General features: G+C 40.5%; 1 protein-coding gene across 1 annotated transcript; it reads left to right on the top strand.

Annotated features, from left to right (window-relative positions):
• Positions 1-31: 31 nt before the first annotated feature.
• ARL5A (ARF like GTPase 5A) lies at positions 32-16,110 on the top strand. Its single transcript, XM_083579831.1, has 6 exons — positions 32-606; positions 7,059-7,119; positions 8,771-8,918; positions 9,418-9,501; positions 11,238-11,389; positions 12,516-16,110. Exons 1-6 carry the CDS (start codon positions 561-563, stop codon positions 12,562-12,564), a joined length of 540 nt encoding a protein of 179 aa, XP_083435957.1. The 5' UTR covers positions 32-560; the 3' UTR covers positions 12,565-16,110.
• The last annotated feature ends 786 nt before the right edge of the window (positions 16,111-16,896 follow it).

Below are 16,896 nucleotides of genomic sequence, written 5' to 3' on the forward strand. Positions count from 1 at the left end.
CGCCCTCACGCTGCAAACCCCGCCCGCTCTATGCTACGCCCCGCCCCCTGGCGCCGTCGCATCATCCTGCCTGCTCGGCTGGAAAAGCGGCGCTTTGCGGTAGGAGCGGGAGCGCGCACGCACGGACGCTGGCTGACGGACGGGAGCGCTCTCTCAGTTTCCCTCGGACGGTGTCCGGCGGTGCCCAAACACCATCCGTTCCCCTCAGAGCGGCGAGGCCTACGAAAAAAAAAGCGAAGCTCGAGAAGGAGGGGTGGAGAGGAGAGAAGTAGTTGCGGCGAGGCCGGCGGCAATGTCCGCGAGGAGCGGCGAGGGGCGCGCGGCGGCGGCGTTGCTGCGGGCGACCGTCTCCGAGGCGCGGGGCCTGCACCGCCACCGCCGCCACTACTACTACCACCACCTTCCTGCTGCTCCTGCTGCCGCTCCGCTCCTCCTCACTCCCCGCAGCTGGGCTGTGGCCAGGGACTGAGCGCGGGGGGAGGCCGAGGCCGGGCGGGGAACAAGAAGTGAGCCGGTGCGGAGCTGCCCCGGGGGGCGGCCGAAGCTCCCGCCGCCTGAGCATGGGAATCCTCTTCGCTCGGATATGGAGGCTGTTCAACCACCAAGGTGAGGGAGAAAGGCAGGCTCGGGCTCCGGCTTCTCCCGAGTCCATGCGGAGCTGCTGCTGCTGCTGCTCGTCGCGTAGCCGAGGGAGGCCGACGGCAGGCGGGCGGGCTTCGGGTTGTGAGGCGCCGCTTCTGCCTTCCTGGTGGCGCCCGAGGTCAAGAGAGCGAGGAGTCGGGGGGGGGGGCAAAGGGGGAGCCCCGAAGGCACCTGAGGCAGCAGCTTTGGAGGCGCCCCTCCCCCCCCCGCAGGGCTGAGCATCTGTTATGGTCACCTTTCCCTTAGGTGGGATCAAAGTGCGGGCACAACTCACCCAGCAGCTGAATACAATCGTTCCCGGGGGGGGGCGGGCAAGGCGAAAAAAGGCTTCTGCTTTCTCCTGGTTCGGGTTGTGGAAAGAACTATTTTCCTGTGTGTATGGGAGCCGCTCTCGCTTGTGTGAATGTAGGGAAAAGGGCAGTGCTGGGTCTCGCCTCAAAGGGCAGCTGTGGAAGAGGGGAAAAAGATACTGAGAATGCAAGTGAAGTGTTTTGAACAGTGCTGTAAAAAATACTAGAATTAGCCGTTGAGTGGCGATGGGTTCAGAGAAATGCAGCAAGGGGAGCGCGTCTGACTAGTATGTGCGGTGAAAGGAAGGTGGGAAGAACGACTTAGCAGCATGTGTTGTAGGAGGGTAATGATTGTTTTTTAAACAGCTGGTGGCATTGACCCTAATGGTGGGAAATTGGGGAGATTAGATTGGGCTTCTAGTGAGAAGCTGGCTTACAGCTGATTGTGTTCTTGTGGTGCCTTTGATTGAGGGAGAATTAAGTATTGCTCAGAACTGAGAAGTCTGCAGTTAATTTTCTGTTATTGATTGTGCAGTGTTGTACCACCTTATATTTTTCAGTGCTTGCCAAATGCATAACTCTTTTGAGAACCTCGTTATTGGGTTGTTGTTCTTATTTTTCATTATGTATTTTGTGATTTTATATTTTGATTTTATAATAATAATTATGTATTATTCATACCCTGCCCATCTGGCTGAGTTTTCCCAGCCACTCTTGTGAATTGCCCTGAGACCTCTGGGTATAGGGCGGTATATAAATACAATAAACAATCATAATAATGATAAATACTTGATGAGCTTGTGGAGATTCTCTGGCTGGAAGGAGAGCCTGCAGGGCAAGAGAGGTCCCAAGAAGTAATACTTTCCAGTGGCAACAGTGATGGAAGGTAGGCTGCATGCACACTGTATATTTAACACACATTTCAACACAAAAAATCCTGGGCACTGTAGTTTACCTTTCACACAGCTACAGTTCCTAGCACCCTCAACAAGTTACAGTTCTCAGAAATCTTTGAGATAAATGTTCTTTAAATATATGATATGGATTCAGCTTTAGGCTTATGTTTTCATCCTTTGTGTTCTGAGAAAGGGGCATGTCACACTGTCTCTTTATAGGCTTTGAGCTCTGCTTTCTGAGCAGGTGCCACCTGAAACCATCTTTGAGAGCTGAAGAGTTGGTTGTCTTGTTTCCCCTTCATCAATAATGGAAAATCTGTAAGGGAACTGAGATGATAATAGGCTGTGTGGAGGAGTTAGGCAGCTAAGAGTTCCATTTTACCTGCATACCAGTGCAAAGACAGCACCACATCTTAGACCAAAGCTATAAGCCATACAATGTAAGGGTTTTGTTTAAGCTGTTGTGACTTAGACACTTATGGAGCAATTCCCTGTCAGTAGGTATACCTGAGCTGCAAGGACTATATATGTGTACAGTGACAACAAACCTATTTTAAAATACTAATTAATTATGTCTCTTACCACTGGACAAGGTTATACTTGTTGGTAAGCTCTTCACCTGTCATTGAAATCAATGCACTGTAGAGGAAAGACACATACTGTTAAACCTCTGCTAGAAACTGAGATATGAAAGCTAGGAGATAAATGGCACCTTAAACTTAGGTTATGGGTGCAACAATGGAATGTCTAGGCATGCTTTTTAAATAACAATAATACAAAGCTGAAAATGAATGAACTGCAGCTAAAATCTTGTGTTCATTTTTCACATGGTCTAGTCCTCATCTGCAAAAAAACCCAAAGCCATGCTTCCCCAGCCCACCCCCCTAATATTCTTAAAAAGGTCTCTTCTTCAGTCATTAGAGAGTGACTGGAAGTAGGGAGGCAGGAAAGGGTCCTCCTTTCCTTCCACTGTGCAGTTTTAATCTGAAATCTTAGGCGCAGTACTGTGCCCAGAGCTCAGGTACTGCTTACACTAATGAAATTTCCTGTTGCAAAATGCGCCCAGAGCAATAGGATTTTTGAACACTGTGTTGAACACATTACTATAATCCAACCTGGACATAGGATTCTTTATTAATCATTCAGCTCTGTACATTTTCTTGCTAAGTCTGAAACAAGTTCAGACTATATATATTTTCAAACCTAGGAAGGTAAGTTAGAATTTGCAGATAAAGAGCTGAATGATTAATAAAGACTCCTGTGTCGCTACATGAGCCATTACTTCCTTGCCTTGGGAGAAAGGTGGTCATTTGAGACAAGTGTAGCTACCGTTTCTTGTGGTTATTAGCACATTTCCTGTAGGTCATACAGTAACTAGTATGATTGCTTTTAAGTGTAACAAAATAGCTAGCTGGTGTGTACTAATTGAACTATAGTTATTGTTCTGTTTACAAAATGCAATAGTAAATAGACAGAATTCAACTATGAACTCGGTAAATTAGTGTTAAGATACAGTATAAGTAACTTTCCATTCAACTTTGTTTGTAGGGCTTTGCATTTTTAAGTTTCTTTTCCCAAATTGAGAAGATTAAAGGTGCACGTGAGCTTAGATGTAAAGTATGCAATGCTTTGACAGTGTGAACATGAAGCATGAGTGCCCCTAAAACTTAAGCATAGTATGCCAACCAGGCCAATGTAACCTTAAGTATCAAAGATATGGTAAAAATATTGTCAATATACCTGGGGTTTTTCCAGGCTTGCTTGCACTTCTCTATTGATGCATGAATGGACATTCTTGCAAAACCTTTGCCCCACTGACCTTATCAGTTCGCTATCTTTGTGTGCTGGGGAGATGGAGGTTTCTTGATTGAATCTACCCTGGAATCTGCTGGTGAAGGTCGGGAAATAACATTTAATAATAATGGAGGAGGGGTGGGGAGTGGAGGGTCCCTTTCTGCAGCAGAATGCAAACAACCATTTGATGTTTTCAGGTATTTCCATAGTTCTTACAAGTACTGTTAGTGAAACTGCAAGGAGCTGTTCCCAACCCCCACCCAATGCTGTATCTTCATATACACAAGATTGGTGATTTCTGGTGTGTGGAAATCAATTTCTATGCATGATGATTGTTCCTTGCTGCACTGGGGTTATTGTATATAAAATGGAGCACTCAGTAAAACAACTTTCTATGTTATGTAGCTCTGTCTAGTCTTAACTGATCTGTCAGAAAGCAGAAGAACTTACTGTGGCCTGATTGGAAAAGTCCAAAATTGCTTACTTTACAAAAAGCTGATGTAATTTCAGTGTTGCTTCAAATACAAGGGCCTCTGGCTGCTTTCAAAGAGCTTTTAAAATTAACTGGGGACTAGGGCTTACCATCAAAGACTTTTATTTATACTTTCATTTAAACAGTTCTTCAGTTAAATTTGAATATATTTGCACATTATCAAATCCCCAATAAAGATAGTTTTTTGAGGACACCGTTACCACTGCTTGAAAGGAAGGAATATTGAGTCTGTTCTCTCTCCCTCCCAATATAGTAATTTTTTGACTTTCAAATAGTGAACTCTTCCATGGCAGGGAACGTTCTCTAAAAGACAGAATGCCTGCTACTGATTTCCCCCCACAGCTTGTAGGGGTGTGTGTGTGTTCTCTCAATTCATGTGGCATGAAGCTGAAATACCACAGGCTTGGTCTCGTTACGCCCAGCCTTTTCCTTCCCTCTTTGCGCTTTAGACTTCTGCGCAGGGTAGGCGACGGAAGGGGCGTGCTTCCCTCCTGGCCGGCTTGGCCAGGAGCGGTGCTGAGGCTCCCACCACCATCCTCTGGTCCTTTCACCTCTTCTTCACTGGAGGTGGGGCTTTCCTCATCACCAGAAGAGGAACCGCTTCGCAAGATTTTCAGAGGCTCCCTGTAACACAACTGCCCCTCTGTTTCCCGCCCCTGTTCCGATGGCAGTTCCCTGACAGTTCCCATCATCCCTGACCACTGGTCCTGCTAGCTAGGGATCATGGGAGTTGTAGGCCAAAAACATCTAGAGGGCCGAGTTTGAGGAAGCCTGCCCTAAAACATCTTTTCAGTATTTTGTGGTAGATACATGAGCCTCCTTGGCAGATGTTAATGTGGAAAGGGCTTTCTGAAGGTAAAAACCGAGAAAAGTAATATCTCAAAAACCAAGACAGCTATAAAAAGTAAGCAAACATTCCTTTAGGCTTAGCCCAATCCACAATTAAATCAGTTGCAGAAAATTTTAATCTAATTATTTCGTTGATTTAGCTACTGATTAAATCATGCAACCTTACTAGAAACCTTAGATTGCCAAAAGAAATAAATAACTCACTCTAGTTGCTAATCAATTAGTGTAGGCACTTAAGACCCCCCCCCTTCTTTGTCATGCTGCAGATCTTTTGTTCCAAGTGCTTCTTCATCATTCATCCTGCCAGCAATACAATATAATTCTCAAACTTCAGTATAGATACTAATGTTTTGGTGGGATTCAGGAGAGTTGCCTATGATTTTTTTTAACAATATTGTGCTGTTGTGCAGTAGAGTTTAATATTCCCTATTGCTAGAAACATTCTGCAAAACCCCACACTATTGATTTAAAAATACTTAGCTTGCCCTTCTATAACATTTTCTCCCATTTCCCCAACTTGCCTTAAGTGCATCAGTGTGGTTTATGTTATGTTGAAGTAAAAATTGGCCTGGTTTGCATGTATCTAAGCCACTATCCCATAAAATTTCCACTAAAGCCCTCATGTCCTATCTGGTGGCTTGCCTCTGCTGCATGTTAAAGAAAAATGCTTGGCATTACCCTTTTGAAAAGCAGGAAGAAGAAACTGAGCTGCCCAGAGTGGCTGGGGAAACTCAGCCAGATGGGCGGGGTATAAATAAATTATTATTATTATTATTATTATTATTATTTGAAAACCTGCCTGGTGCAGAACAAGTCCTTTAGCAAGTATGGGAAGCTTATTGCTTGTTTTTGTATGATAAATAAAGTAGTTATTCTGAAAAGGAAGTTGGCACACAATGATTATTTATTTACTGAAGCCCTGCCTTTCCAGCTTTAAGATCTACAAGGTGCCTGAACAACAAAACAATTACAAACATTGTGGTGGTATACATAGAGATATGTGGCATGAAGCTTCCCGTAACTTGTATAGGTTGTTGAATACTGCATGAGAGACCGGGGTGCCAACTCAAATAAAATATTGCAGGGGCCCAGGCAAGCCCCGCCCTGCATAATCAATCATATGACGCAGTGCACGTACACCATTTGAATGGGAATGCAAGTCAACTTTGTGGGTGCCCAGTTCCCTCAAATATTTTATTGTGGGGGCTGAAGCCCCTACAGCCCTTAGGAGATGGCTCCTATGTGAGAGACTTAATATACTATGAAAGACTGGTACCAGTATACAGTAAGGCCCTGCTTGCTTGGGAGAAGGGGAGGGAGTAGTCATGTTATTGCTTGTATGGCACTGTATTACCAAGCAGAGGTGAGTGAGTGAGTGAGTGAGTGAGTGAGCTGGTTGTATATTTACATTTAATGTTGCCAGTGTGTTTTTTTAATGCCAGATGTATGCTTAATGACAAGTGGTTGGTTGGGGATTAGCTGTGTTACGGTTATGGCTGGTAAGAATGGTTGAGAGTATGTGAGAGAGTGCTCTGGGAGATGTTGGGGGGGGGGCTAACTCACTTACCTTGTTTAGCTGCTAACGATGCTTTAATATGTGGAATTGTATTGCATTTTTGTATTGGTATTTGTCCTTATGTTTTTTATGTTTAATATAATGGAGCAGTCAGCTAACAGGTCCCACTAGTGGAAGCCTGCACAAAGATTTCTGCTAGAGCAGAAGGGCTTAACCCTATCTCTTCCTCCTACACTCATTCCAATTGGTTCTTGACAGGTGGGAGAACCCCCAGAACTCGGGGAGGGGGAGAGAAGTGGGGAAATCATCCACCAGGCAAGTGGAAATGCTTGCACAAATGGGAGAGATCTCCTAATTCCTCCCAATATTTTCCTTTATTGTTTGCATGCTGCCTTTAAATGAAGGTGTTTTTTGAGTTTCGTTCACAATGTTTTATTTTGATCTTTTATAATGTTATACTTAATGTTTAAAGATACACTGTAAATAACTTGAATTTCCTTTGGAAGTGTGATGCAATATAGAAATTATCTAAATAAATAACTAGCTCCTCATTTGCTCTCTTTTTTCCCTCCCTCCAGAGCACAAAGTGATCATTGTTGGCCTTGATAATGCAGGAAAAACAACCATTCTTTATCAGTTGTAAGTATGAAGTTATATGAACAGGTGACTAAAACTGCTTTTCCAGATCAGGATGCTGAACTAGACAAACTTTGCTTGTTACCTGCCAGTAGTCAGCCAGATTCCACAGAACTCGCAATCCAAACGCAATGCACTCTCAGGAAATTGTTAGACATTGTAACAAATTGTAAGAAATCAGTTATTTCCATTGATTCCTGTGGGGGGATTTCTAATGCCTTCCTGATCCCAAATGACAAAAAACCTGATAAAACCCTCTGAAACTACACCTTTTAAACTTGAATACCACATATGTAATATTGAGGTAGGGGGAATACTTGAGGTTACCATTATAATCATTCAGAGCCAGATTTCGTGATTTGGAGAATGCTGTGTGGTACAGCTCTCACTGGCTCCTATCACTTCAGCTTATAGGTGTGGCATTGCATACCTGAATGCTCCTATATTTAGAAGAGAATTGCATGCCCTGCATCAAAGGCATGTCAAGAAGGCAATGGTAGAATATCTCCAACACATTTTCTGAGAGAAAAGCTATGCAATTAGGCAGTTTTGGTTCTGGCGCTGGTTAAAGGTATAGGGAATCAAAAGAAAATCTTGTTAGAAAGACAGTGCATATTTTAAATGATGTAAATCTTTCATTCTGCCTACCCAGGAATCTCAGTTTGGACTTCGGCATGAAACAGGTCTAGGCAACAGTCAGGTTTTGTTTTTTAAAAATGGGTATCGGCTATTGCTGCTTTGTGCAAGAGCCTTAGCTGTACACTGATAACCTTCAGCACCTAGCAGAGACTAATTCAGTCTGCAACTTCCATCTTGTAACTGAGTCTAAATGCAGCTTCCATGCCACAGCATCCAGCCTACTTCTTGTACTTCTGTACATCCTTTCCCACTTGGCCAATAACCTGTTTTTGTTCTAATATCTCACACCATGAAGTATATTAGGGAACTTGAAAGCTTGCTAATTATATTTTGAAATTTAGTGGATTCCAATATAAATACTGACAAACTATGGATTTTGGAGTTCTAAATTGTATGGTATTTCATGCTACCTTGAATGTCTCCAAAAATCAGCTATACTGAGGTTCTGGAGATATGCCAACCTCTTAAATTAAGTTGCTGAATCAAGTGAAAACTCATAAATTAGTGAAGTGTCTTATTGAAATTAAATTCCTAAAAGGTTTTCTCCTAAAAGTAATAACAGTTTTGTTTGGAATTGTGAACAACATTGTCTTCTGCCAAGTTAAGTGTGATAGCCATATTTTCTTCTTCTGACCTTGTAACGTGGTAACTGTTTACGGATACACTGAGTCTGTAGTTTACACAGTCCAAATATGCTTAATGCAAATATAATCCACATTTTCTTGAAGCTGCACCCACATGAGCAGTTTGACATGTGACTCAGTGCACCCTGGACATAGCTGCAACATACCAGAGTTGTGTTTGCAGTTTGCACTGGCAGTTTGATAATAATGCTGCTTGGGGGTATTGTGTGGTCTGTACCTAGGATATGCTATGTCACGTTTTGATCTCAAAGCAACTACAAGCATAACTGCAGCTGAATGCAGATCAGACTGCAGAACAGAAAGAAATCTAGACCAAGGAGACCGAGGCAGAACATACATCATTCTTACATTTTCTTCTCCTTCCTTTGCAGTTCTATGAATGAAGTAGTGCATACCTCTCCAACCATTGGAAGCAATGTAGAGGAGATTGTTGTTAATAATACACGTTTTCTTATGTGGGATATTGGAGGCCAAGAATCACTTCGATCTTCATGGAACACATACTATACAAACACTGAAGTAAGAATTTGTATAATATAATGAAGAATTCAGCCAAAATTAATGCTTTGTCTTCTTGAGTTCAATGAGGAGAGTAAAGGGTTTGCATTGGCAGTATCATGCCCTTAAGTTACTAAGAGATCATATATATATATATATATATATATATATATATATATATATATATGGGCTATAGAGATAAGAGAAAGCATTGACTATTTTGCAGTAATATTAATAGCTTTAACTATGCATAATGAGGACTGTGCATAATGAGGAAACCTCAACAATTTTTATAACAAAGCTTTTCAGGATCTTAATCTTTCTGTACTTTGGGGTGGGCTTGGGATGTATGTGAACAGTCTTTATTTAGTAATCACTTTTAATTTGCAGTTACTGATTTTTATGTTAAATTTGTTTGAATTATATTACATCAATTTTTTTATATGCCGCGAGTCATTTTGAGACATTTTTGTGAAATGACTACTAAATTAAATAACGATAACGCTTCTTTTTCTTTTAGTTTGTGATAGTTGTTGTGGATAGCACAGACAGAGAGAGAATTTCTGTAACTAAAGAAGAACTCTATAAAATGTTAGCACACGAGGTGAGTATGTGCTGGGAATTTTTTATCTAGCTTAAAAAAATGCTGCAATAATCCCTGCCTTAATGCTAAAGTTCTGTTTCTGACTTCCATTTATGTAATTATCTCAAGATGGTTCATTTTCTTATAGCTGAGGAGCTATTAGATTTGATACAAATCTCTGGGGCTGTCACCTCTTCTTCAGACTTTTAAGAGGCCGCCAAAAGCTTTTCACATGTGACTATTTATAGTCGCCATACTGCCTTTTGTGTGAAACTGACATCATTGTTAAAAGTCCTGTGTAGTTTGAGAACAGCTGCTATTGGCCTCAAACCCCTTTCAAAAATAAAATAAAAACCTTATTAGTTGTCAAGTAGTCAGAATGGCACCACTATAGCCTGCCTTCATTCTCCCTTTACATACTGAAAGGCTATGTTTCCAGCACACTTTTAAATTTATTTAGATCTTTTACATTTGAGAATTGGAGTAGGGAACCTCAGGCCTGGGGGCTGAATTTAGCCCTCTAACATCAGAAATAGGTGTATGGGATATTAATTGCGTTGACATATGATAAAACAAGTGGCACAGTATATTACTATAAAACCTTTATTTAGGTTTTCTTCACTCCAGCTTTTACTCCATTCTGTGTTGGAAGGGAGAAATGTTTTGTAAAGTTACGCTTGTGACTTTTAACACTAAAAAAGAGGGATCAATGAACACTGTGATAAAAAAAAGTCCACTTTAACTTAATTTCTGTGTATTTACTAAAAATAAAGTAGGTTCATAGGACTGAGAAAACAACCTGGAAAAAACCTACATAGGGGAAATCAGTACAGTGGTACCTCTGTATAAGTCCGCCCCGTCCAGCGTCCATTTCGGCGGACGTCCGCGGCAAACCCAGAAGTACCGGAACGGGTTACTTCTGGGTTTGCTGCTCGTGCATGCGCAGAAGCGCGAACTACTCCGTGTGTGTGCGCAGAGCGACACTTTGTCGAGCGTCCTTTTCATCGAGCGTCCAGAGCTTTGGAATGGATCCCGGACTCAAAACAAGGTACCGCTGTACACCTGTTTTTGCTCATTCTAGCAGCTTCCTCATTGTTTCTCTTTCAAACCTGCAAAACCTGATGCCTGTGATCGCAGTGATAGGCCAGCTTCCTAATCATGCCCCAGCATTTAAAGCTATAGTGCTTGCAAGCAAGAACTCTTGGTTGCTGCTATGTTTCTTCACATCTAGCACCTCCTGGGAACATAGGCAGGGAGTGGAGAAACATAGTGGCAGTCAGATCTCTTGCTCTGTGGACCTTGGTTTTAGTTTTTAATGTACTGGAGGTGAACAGAAAGCCTGCCACAGATGGTGTCATCAAAATGTGGGATTTGGGGTGGTGTGGTGGTAAATAAGCCAGTGTTCTGGTAAGTATGCCCTGAAACTATACAGACCAGTTTGGGATCTACCCTACCCCAGCCAAATACTGCACTGCAGTTTCAGGAAACCTCAAAGCTTTCCCCAAAACAGTGAACCTAGTTCCTTCTAGGCACAGTGGAAGCTTATTCTTTTCTAAGATAGAGTTATCAGTTCCCCCTTTCTTAGAATTGCTGGAAGGTCACCTTTATTTGGGTTGGCCTCTACACCATTAGGTTGCATGGGACTACCGTAGTGTGGCTTTACATTTTAAAAAAGCAGGTGTTACTTATCATGCTGGCTTATCATGTTGAATAATGGGGAAACAAACTGGAGACATTTTCTTTTTTTTCCTCTCTAGGACTTGAAAAAAGCAGGTTTGCTCATCTTTGCTAACAAACAGGATGTTAAAGACTGCATGACAGTAGCTGAAATTTCTCAGTTTCTGAAGCTAACCTCAGTTAAAGATCACCAGTGGCACATCCAGGCATGCTGTGCTCTTACTGGCGAAGGGTAAGAAGTCTTTGGTTCATCGATACTTTTCTGAACAGATCTGGTACATGCAACTAATCAAGGGCAATACTTAGTAAACCAGTTAGGTAAATTTATTCCCACTGTCTCCATATGATAACATTTCACCAGTTAATACTTTCCTTTTACAGAGCTAAAAAGTAAGGAATCTACCCAAATATATTTTATTCATATATTATTATCATATATCATATATTCACCTTTCCATGGTTTTTCTATTTGTATAGGTAGGAAGTAAAGTCTTGAAGAATTCGTCCTTAAAGCATAATGAACTGTTGAGGGGAGAGGTAAATGATGGGAAATATGAAGCAAAGGGGAGTTAGCCTTTATGGCTCCCTTGTTTTTAGCAGTTGTGTAGATGGAAGAATTCTGGGCTCACCAAAATTCTATCTTTTATGTAACTGTTAAGGATACAATGGAAAACAGGTAAATGATAGCTTTTGGTGGAATATAAAAAAAGAGCTTTTGTAATTCGTTAAAAGCACAGAAATGGCACATACAATAGTAGGGAAAACAGGTGTTTCAGTTAGATGAAGTATCTCTTCTTTGCACTTGTGTGTACCAGTGGATAAACAAATGGAGCTGGCATCAATTAACAACACTCCATATATTTTAATTGTAGTAATAATTTAGCCTTCCAAAGGATAATGCAAAAGTTTCTAGCCCTTGAAGCATTTCACTAGCCCAACTGTCCACAAACCCATGTACAGGCAGCAACCATTTTGTGTATGTCCAAATTATGCATGACGGTCTTTTGGACCCAGAAGAGGACAGAATGGGGGCGGGGCAGGGCAAAATGGTCACCACCTATATTGATAATCTTTTTATGCCCATGGACAAAATTTTAAAAACAGTTCATTTTTTTAAAAAGTCTTCGCCAGTTACTAGTTGATAAATCATTGCAACAAACTTTCATGGTACAACGAGTTTATTGTTATTCCCATATTGCAGTTAATATTTTGGTGCTGGCTGACAGTGGCCTTTGAAGCTACCTATTAAGGTGATATATGAATGGCCAGAGGTTGAAGTTTCTCATACATAGATTATGTATGTATATATAAACAAGGAAGTAACCACTTTTTTCTGAATTTAAATGTTTCATTTGCAGATTGTGCCAAGGACTGGAATGGATGATGTCAAGACTTAAGATCAGATGATTTTTATTCTGCACAGACATTGTACCAAAAAAAGTGCTGGACGTTTGGTCATCTTGACAGCTGTGAATTAATGGCTTATGTGTATTTATAAAATCAAAACTTCATTTGCTACTTTATTTGCTACTTAACACACTAAAGCCACCTCCGACGGAAAGAAAATATTTTGAAGTTCAAACTTGGCTTTCCAGATGCTTCCTCTGGGTGGAGTTCAAATACTACAGCTGACCTTATCTTTAAAGTGAAATCACTTGAAACTGTTTAATAAATAATGTGTGGATTGAGAAAGAAAAGGAGGAATTTTAACTTTTACATTTTATTATTCCAGTCTAATTCATCCAGTTGAAAATGTTGACTTTATTATTCCAGCAAATCAGAAAAGAAAATCAGTGGCACAGGTATTGACTTCCAGTATTGAAACTTACTCGGCTGTGTTTCAGAAAGTGCAATTCCCCCCCCTGTATGTGTACTGTACACTTTGTATACTTATACCTCATGTTAAGTTTGATTGAAATCGGTACAGAAACAGCAAATAGCACTGACTCTTGTCAGCATTCTTGATGCTGAGATCCACAACAGTATGTGGATGTCGGGCTTTTTAGTCCAGTTGGACTCCATAAGAGCAGGCTGTTTGGAATTGAAAGTACTCTAATCTGTTTTTTAATTGGACTGTGAAAAATAGTACTAAAAGGGTTACTGCTGACACATCATTTGTATTTCGTCATATTCTGTATGCTATTCTCATGCCACTGGGGATGGTAAAATTCTTTAAGATTGTTTTATATACATTTTGCATCTAAAAAATAACCATAAAAAGAAACATGACGTGGTCTATTATTGATAAAGTTTTATATGGCTTAATATTGGCATCTAGCTGTACTAAACAATAAAATAAAATTGAAAAAGGTTGAGGGAAGTTTAAAAGTTGACATTTTTATGAAGTTGGCTGAGAAAATAGCTTGGAATATGCAGTATAGTTTAAAAACATACTTATGCCTGTGTTTTTTTTATTGGGCCACCCCCATTTGAAGCACCTCTCAGGTGAAGTATATTTGTTGTAACTGATAGTGGGACACTGAGTTTGATCCAGACTGAGTTGCATTTAAGTCTCATTGATTTCAGTGGGAGCAAAGTCATGACTATAAATTGTTCAGTTAACTACATCTGGGCCAAGTCAATTATTACTTTATAAGAGGCAGAGGTTAAAATCCAGATAGCTATGTTGGTAGCAAACCGCTATCTTGTATAGCAAACTGCTTTTGAAATTCTCTAGGAATATCTGAAGTATTTTGCTATATTGATTGGAGTGGGATGGCCCTTAAAGAAACAGAAGTCTAAGCGCAGTGCATTGTACTTATGAAGCACTTCTCTGGGTTGCGGAAAGAATCCTTTAATCCATACGAACTACAATTGACAGCTTTACCTGACTCTGTTGCAAAACTCCCAGGGTATTGAGCAGTGTGAATAAATTGTTATTTTCCTTCTTAATCCATGTGCAGTCAACATTGTAAAGGTTGATGGTGGTGGGGACAGTGATTTGAAGAGGTGCCATATAATGTAGAAAAAAAAATACTGCTTCTGTTTAAAAGGATGGTAATTCTTCTGAAAGATTTGAAGTATGATTTCAGTGTTCTGAACACTGTGCCTATTCTTTTTATCAGGCTTTTGTGTTATTTAGAAGCAAATATATAACTAGCACCTGATAAACTGGAAAACTTTTTTTCCCTTTTTTAAAAAATATCATTAAGTACAATTTGCTCCTAAATGACAAAATTGGGTCAGATTTTCTCAAAATTACTACTCTTAGCTCTTGAAATCTGATGGATGAATAAACTAGGTTTGTATGCTGTGGGTTGGCTGGTTTCTACTATATCCCCAAATGCTTTTTACAATTAAATTCTTACAAAACACACACACGCAGTATCAGTGCCATTAAGCGGGTGGTGCATCAGTGTTTTACAAGAGGAGCAATTGCATTCTATTGTTGTTGTTTAGTTGTGTCCGACTCTTTGTTACCCCATTGACCAGAGCACGCAAAAAGTTACTTAGTTGAATTAAGGACCATGTGATAGCCCAGTGGAATCTTTTACTTTTCTTTGAACATTTTTAACCGCCGCCCCCAATGCCCTGTCACATGTCAAAAGCAGTTAACAATGAGATGAAAGACGCAGCTGCTTGAAGGAAAAAAGTCTGAAGCCCCTTGGGGCTAGTTGCATGGTTCTCAGAATCCTAGCCAAGACATTTTATTTTATCTGCAAATGCATGATTGGAACATATTTAAAATTCTTTGTTTTAGCAAAACTGTCCTTTGCAAGACTTAACTAAAATGCATTAACATTGGGAATATATCCATGTTACCAAATTAAATTTACATATTAAGTACCCCATACTTCTGTGATCACAATATCTGTATGAGAGTAATGTGTTTCCTGAACAATATAAGCTTTCCCTCCTGTTAATATAGCTTCTGTCGTGTGTGTTTTTTTTAAGTTTGAGAATTGATTCCTTTACTAGCAGAGCAAACACATTAAATGAAAAGGAAGGTTGCAGGGCAATATAAACTTTTAGGAAAGTCTTAGTGCGTACCAGAGTCTCCAGGGAAGCAAAACACTTAGAAACACATTGGCAGTGCCTATCTTAGATTGGTTGGCTGACCCTCTGCGTTAACAACGTACAGGAAAAGCTTTTCGCACAACTTGTAAGTATTTCATGGATTGGCATTAGCAGTAGTGGGTAGATACCTTGCCTCCTGCCACTCAGACACCCTGGGAGAGCTTAGGAAAGAGCTTAACATAGAGCCCTCACTTAGTCACTCTTATTTTGGGATAAGGGTATGAAGTTACCCATCCATTCTTTGTGGTTATATGTAAAGCAGAAGCCCATTTTCATGTTTGTGTATATTTTGTCCAAAATAAGCTTTTTAGAGGAAAACAACAACAACGCCTATGTATGTGCATGAATTTAAAACTGAAATTACTGCTATTGCTCGGGAACTTAGCTGGAGAGCTCTGGATGGCATTCTGTCTTTATAAGTCAAGTTACCCATAACACTAACACCAATGGATTAAGGGCTGCTTAGCACACACAACGTTTTCTACTAGTGTGCAGGAAAAAGTGTACACCATTTTGTGAGTGTGTCTGTGATTGCCAAGATCAAGTGTAAAAATTATATGGTCCTACCTGCTGTTCTATTTTGCAGAGTGAAAAGATAGCATGCTCTGTGATTTTTGCAGAGCATGTGATTGAGGTGAACCATAGGTATTTCCTTAATGGACAGCTTGAGTACTCTTTGTCTGATGCTACCTTGGAATGTACCCAGGTTTATGTCAACCAGTAGAATCATAGGGGCATACAACTGGATTGAAGAATATATCCAAGGTAAGCGGAAAAAGCAGTTTCTAGATTTTGGCTGGTGGTAGAACTGGTTTTTGGCATTAAGTTCAATACTTTTTTTTTTTTTTACTAGCCCTGCCAGCATGCTTCCTTCTGTGCCTATGTATTGCCTACTCAGTGTGTACATTTGTAAATAAACAGATTATTACAAAGGCATTGTAAGACTGCTGCTCTCTTATCCTGTAAAAACTAGTCAGCACAATTTGTGACACTAATCAAGTGTAGTCCACCAGTCCATATTGTGACCTTCAGGGGACTCAAGCGTTGTTTGTTTGTTTGTTTTTATTGCTGCCCACAGGTGGTGACTACAAAAAAATTGTCAAGCACTCAAGGGGCAGTAATATGTGGCTTGTTTTAGTAGGTCATGTTAGTTTCCTTAGGTGAAGGAAATATGAAGCAATATACATAAGAATATGTCGTCAAAATGTTAGATGTTTTGGGGGTGTAACACCTCCTTTCTGACTGGTTCAATTTATTTTTAGATGATGAATCTTGAAATTACTAAATGCTGCTTCAAAAGTAGTTTGCAATGCTTCTAATAGGGAGGAAAAGATTTTGTGCCGTAACATAGTTCAACAAATGGATTTTCACCTGTCTTGAAATAGGTGATTTTAAAAACAATAGCATTGTTAAGCTGCATTAATCAGATGCACTGGATTTTGAGAGTGCAAAAACAGCTCAGTGGTAAAGCAAATACCGTATTTTTCGCTCTATAAGATGCACCAGACCACAAGACGCACCTAGTTTTTGGAGGAGGAAAACAAGAAAAAAAATATTCTGAATCTCAGAAGCCAGAACAGCAAGAGGGTGAAAGCAGCAATCCCTCTTGCTGTTCTGGCTTCTGGGATAGCTGCGCAGCCTGCATTCGCTCCATAAGACGCACACACATTTCCCCTTACTTTTTAGGAGGGAAAAAGTGAGTCTTATAGAGCAAAAAAGACG

This window comes from Podarcis filfolensis, assembly GCF_964270895.1.
Source record: "Podarcis filfolensis genome assembly, chromosome: 1".
NCBI classification, from domain to species: Eukaryota; Metazoa; Chordata; class Lepidosauria; order Squamata; family Lacertidae; genus Podarcis; species Podarcis filfolensis.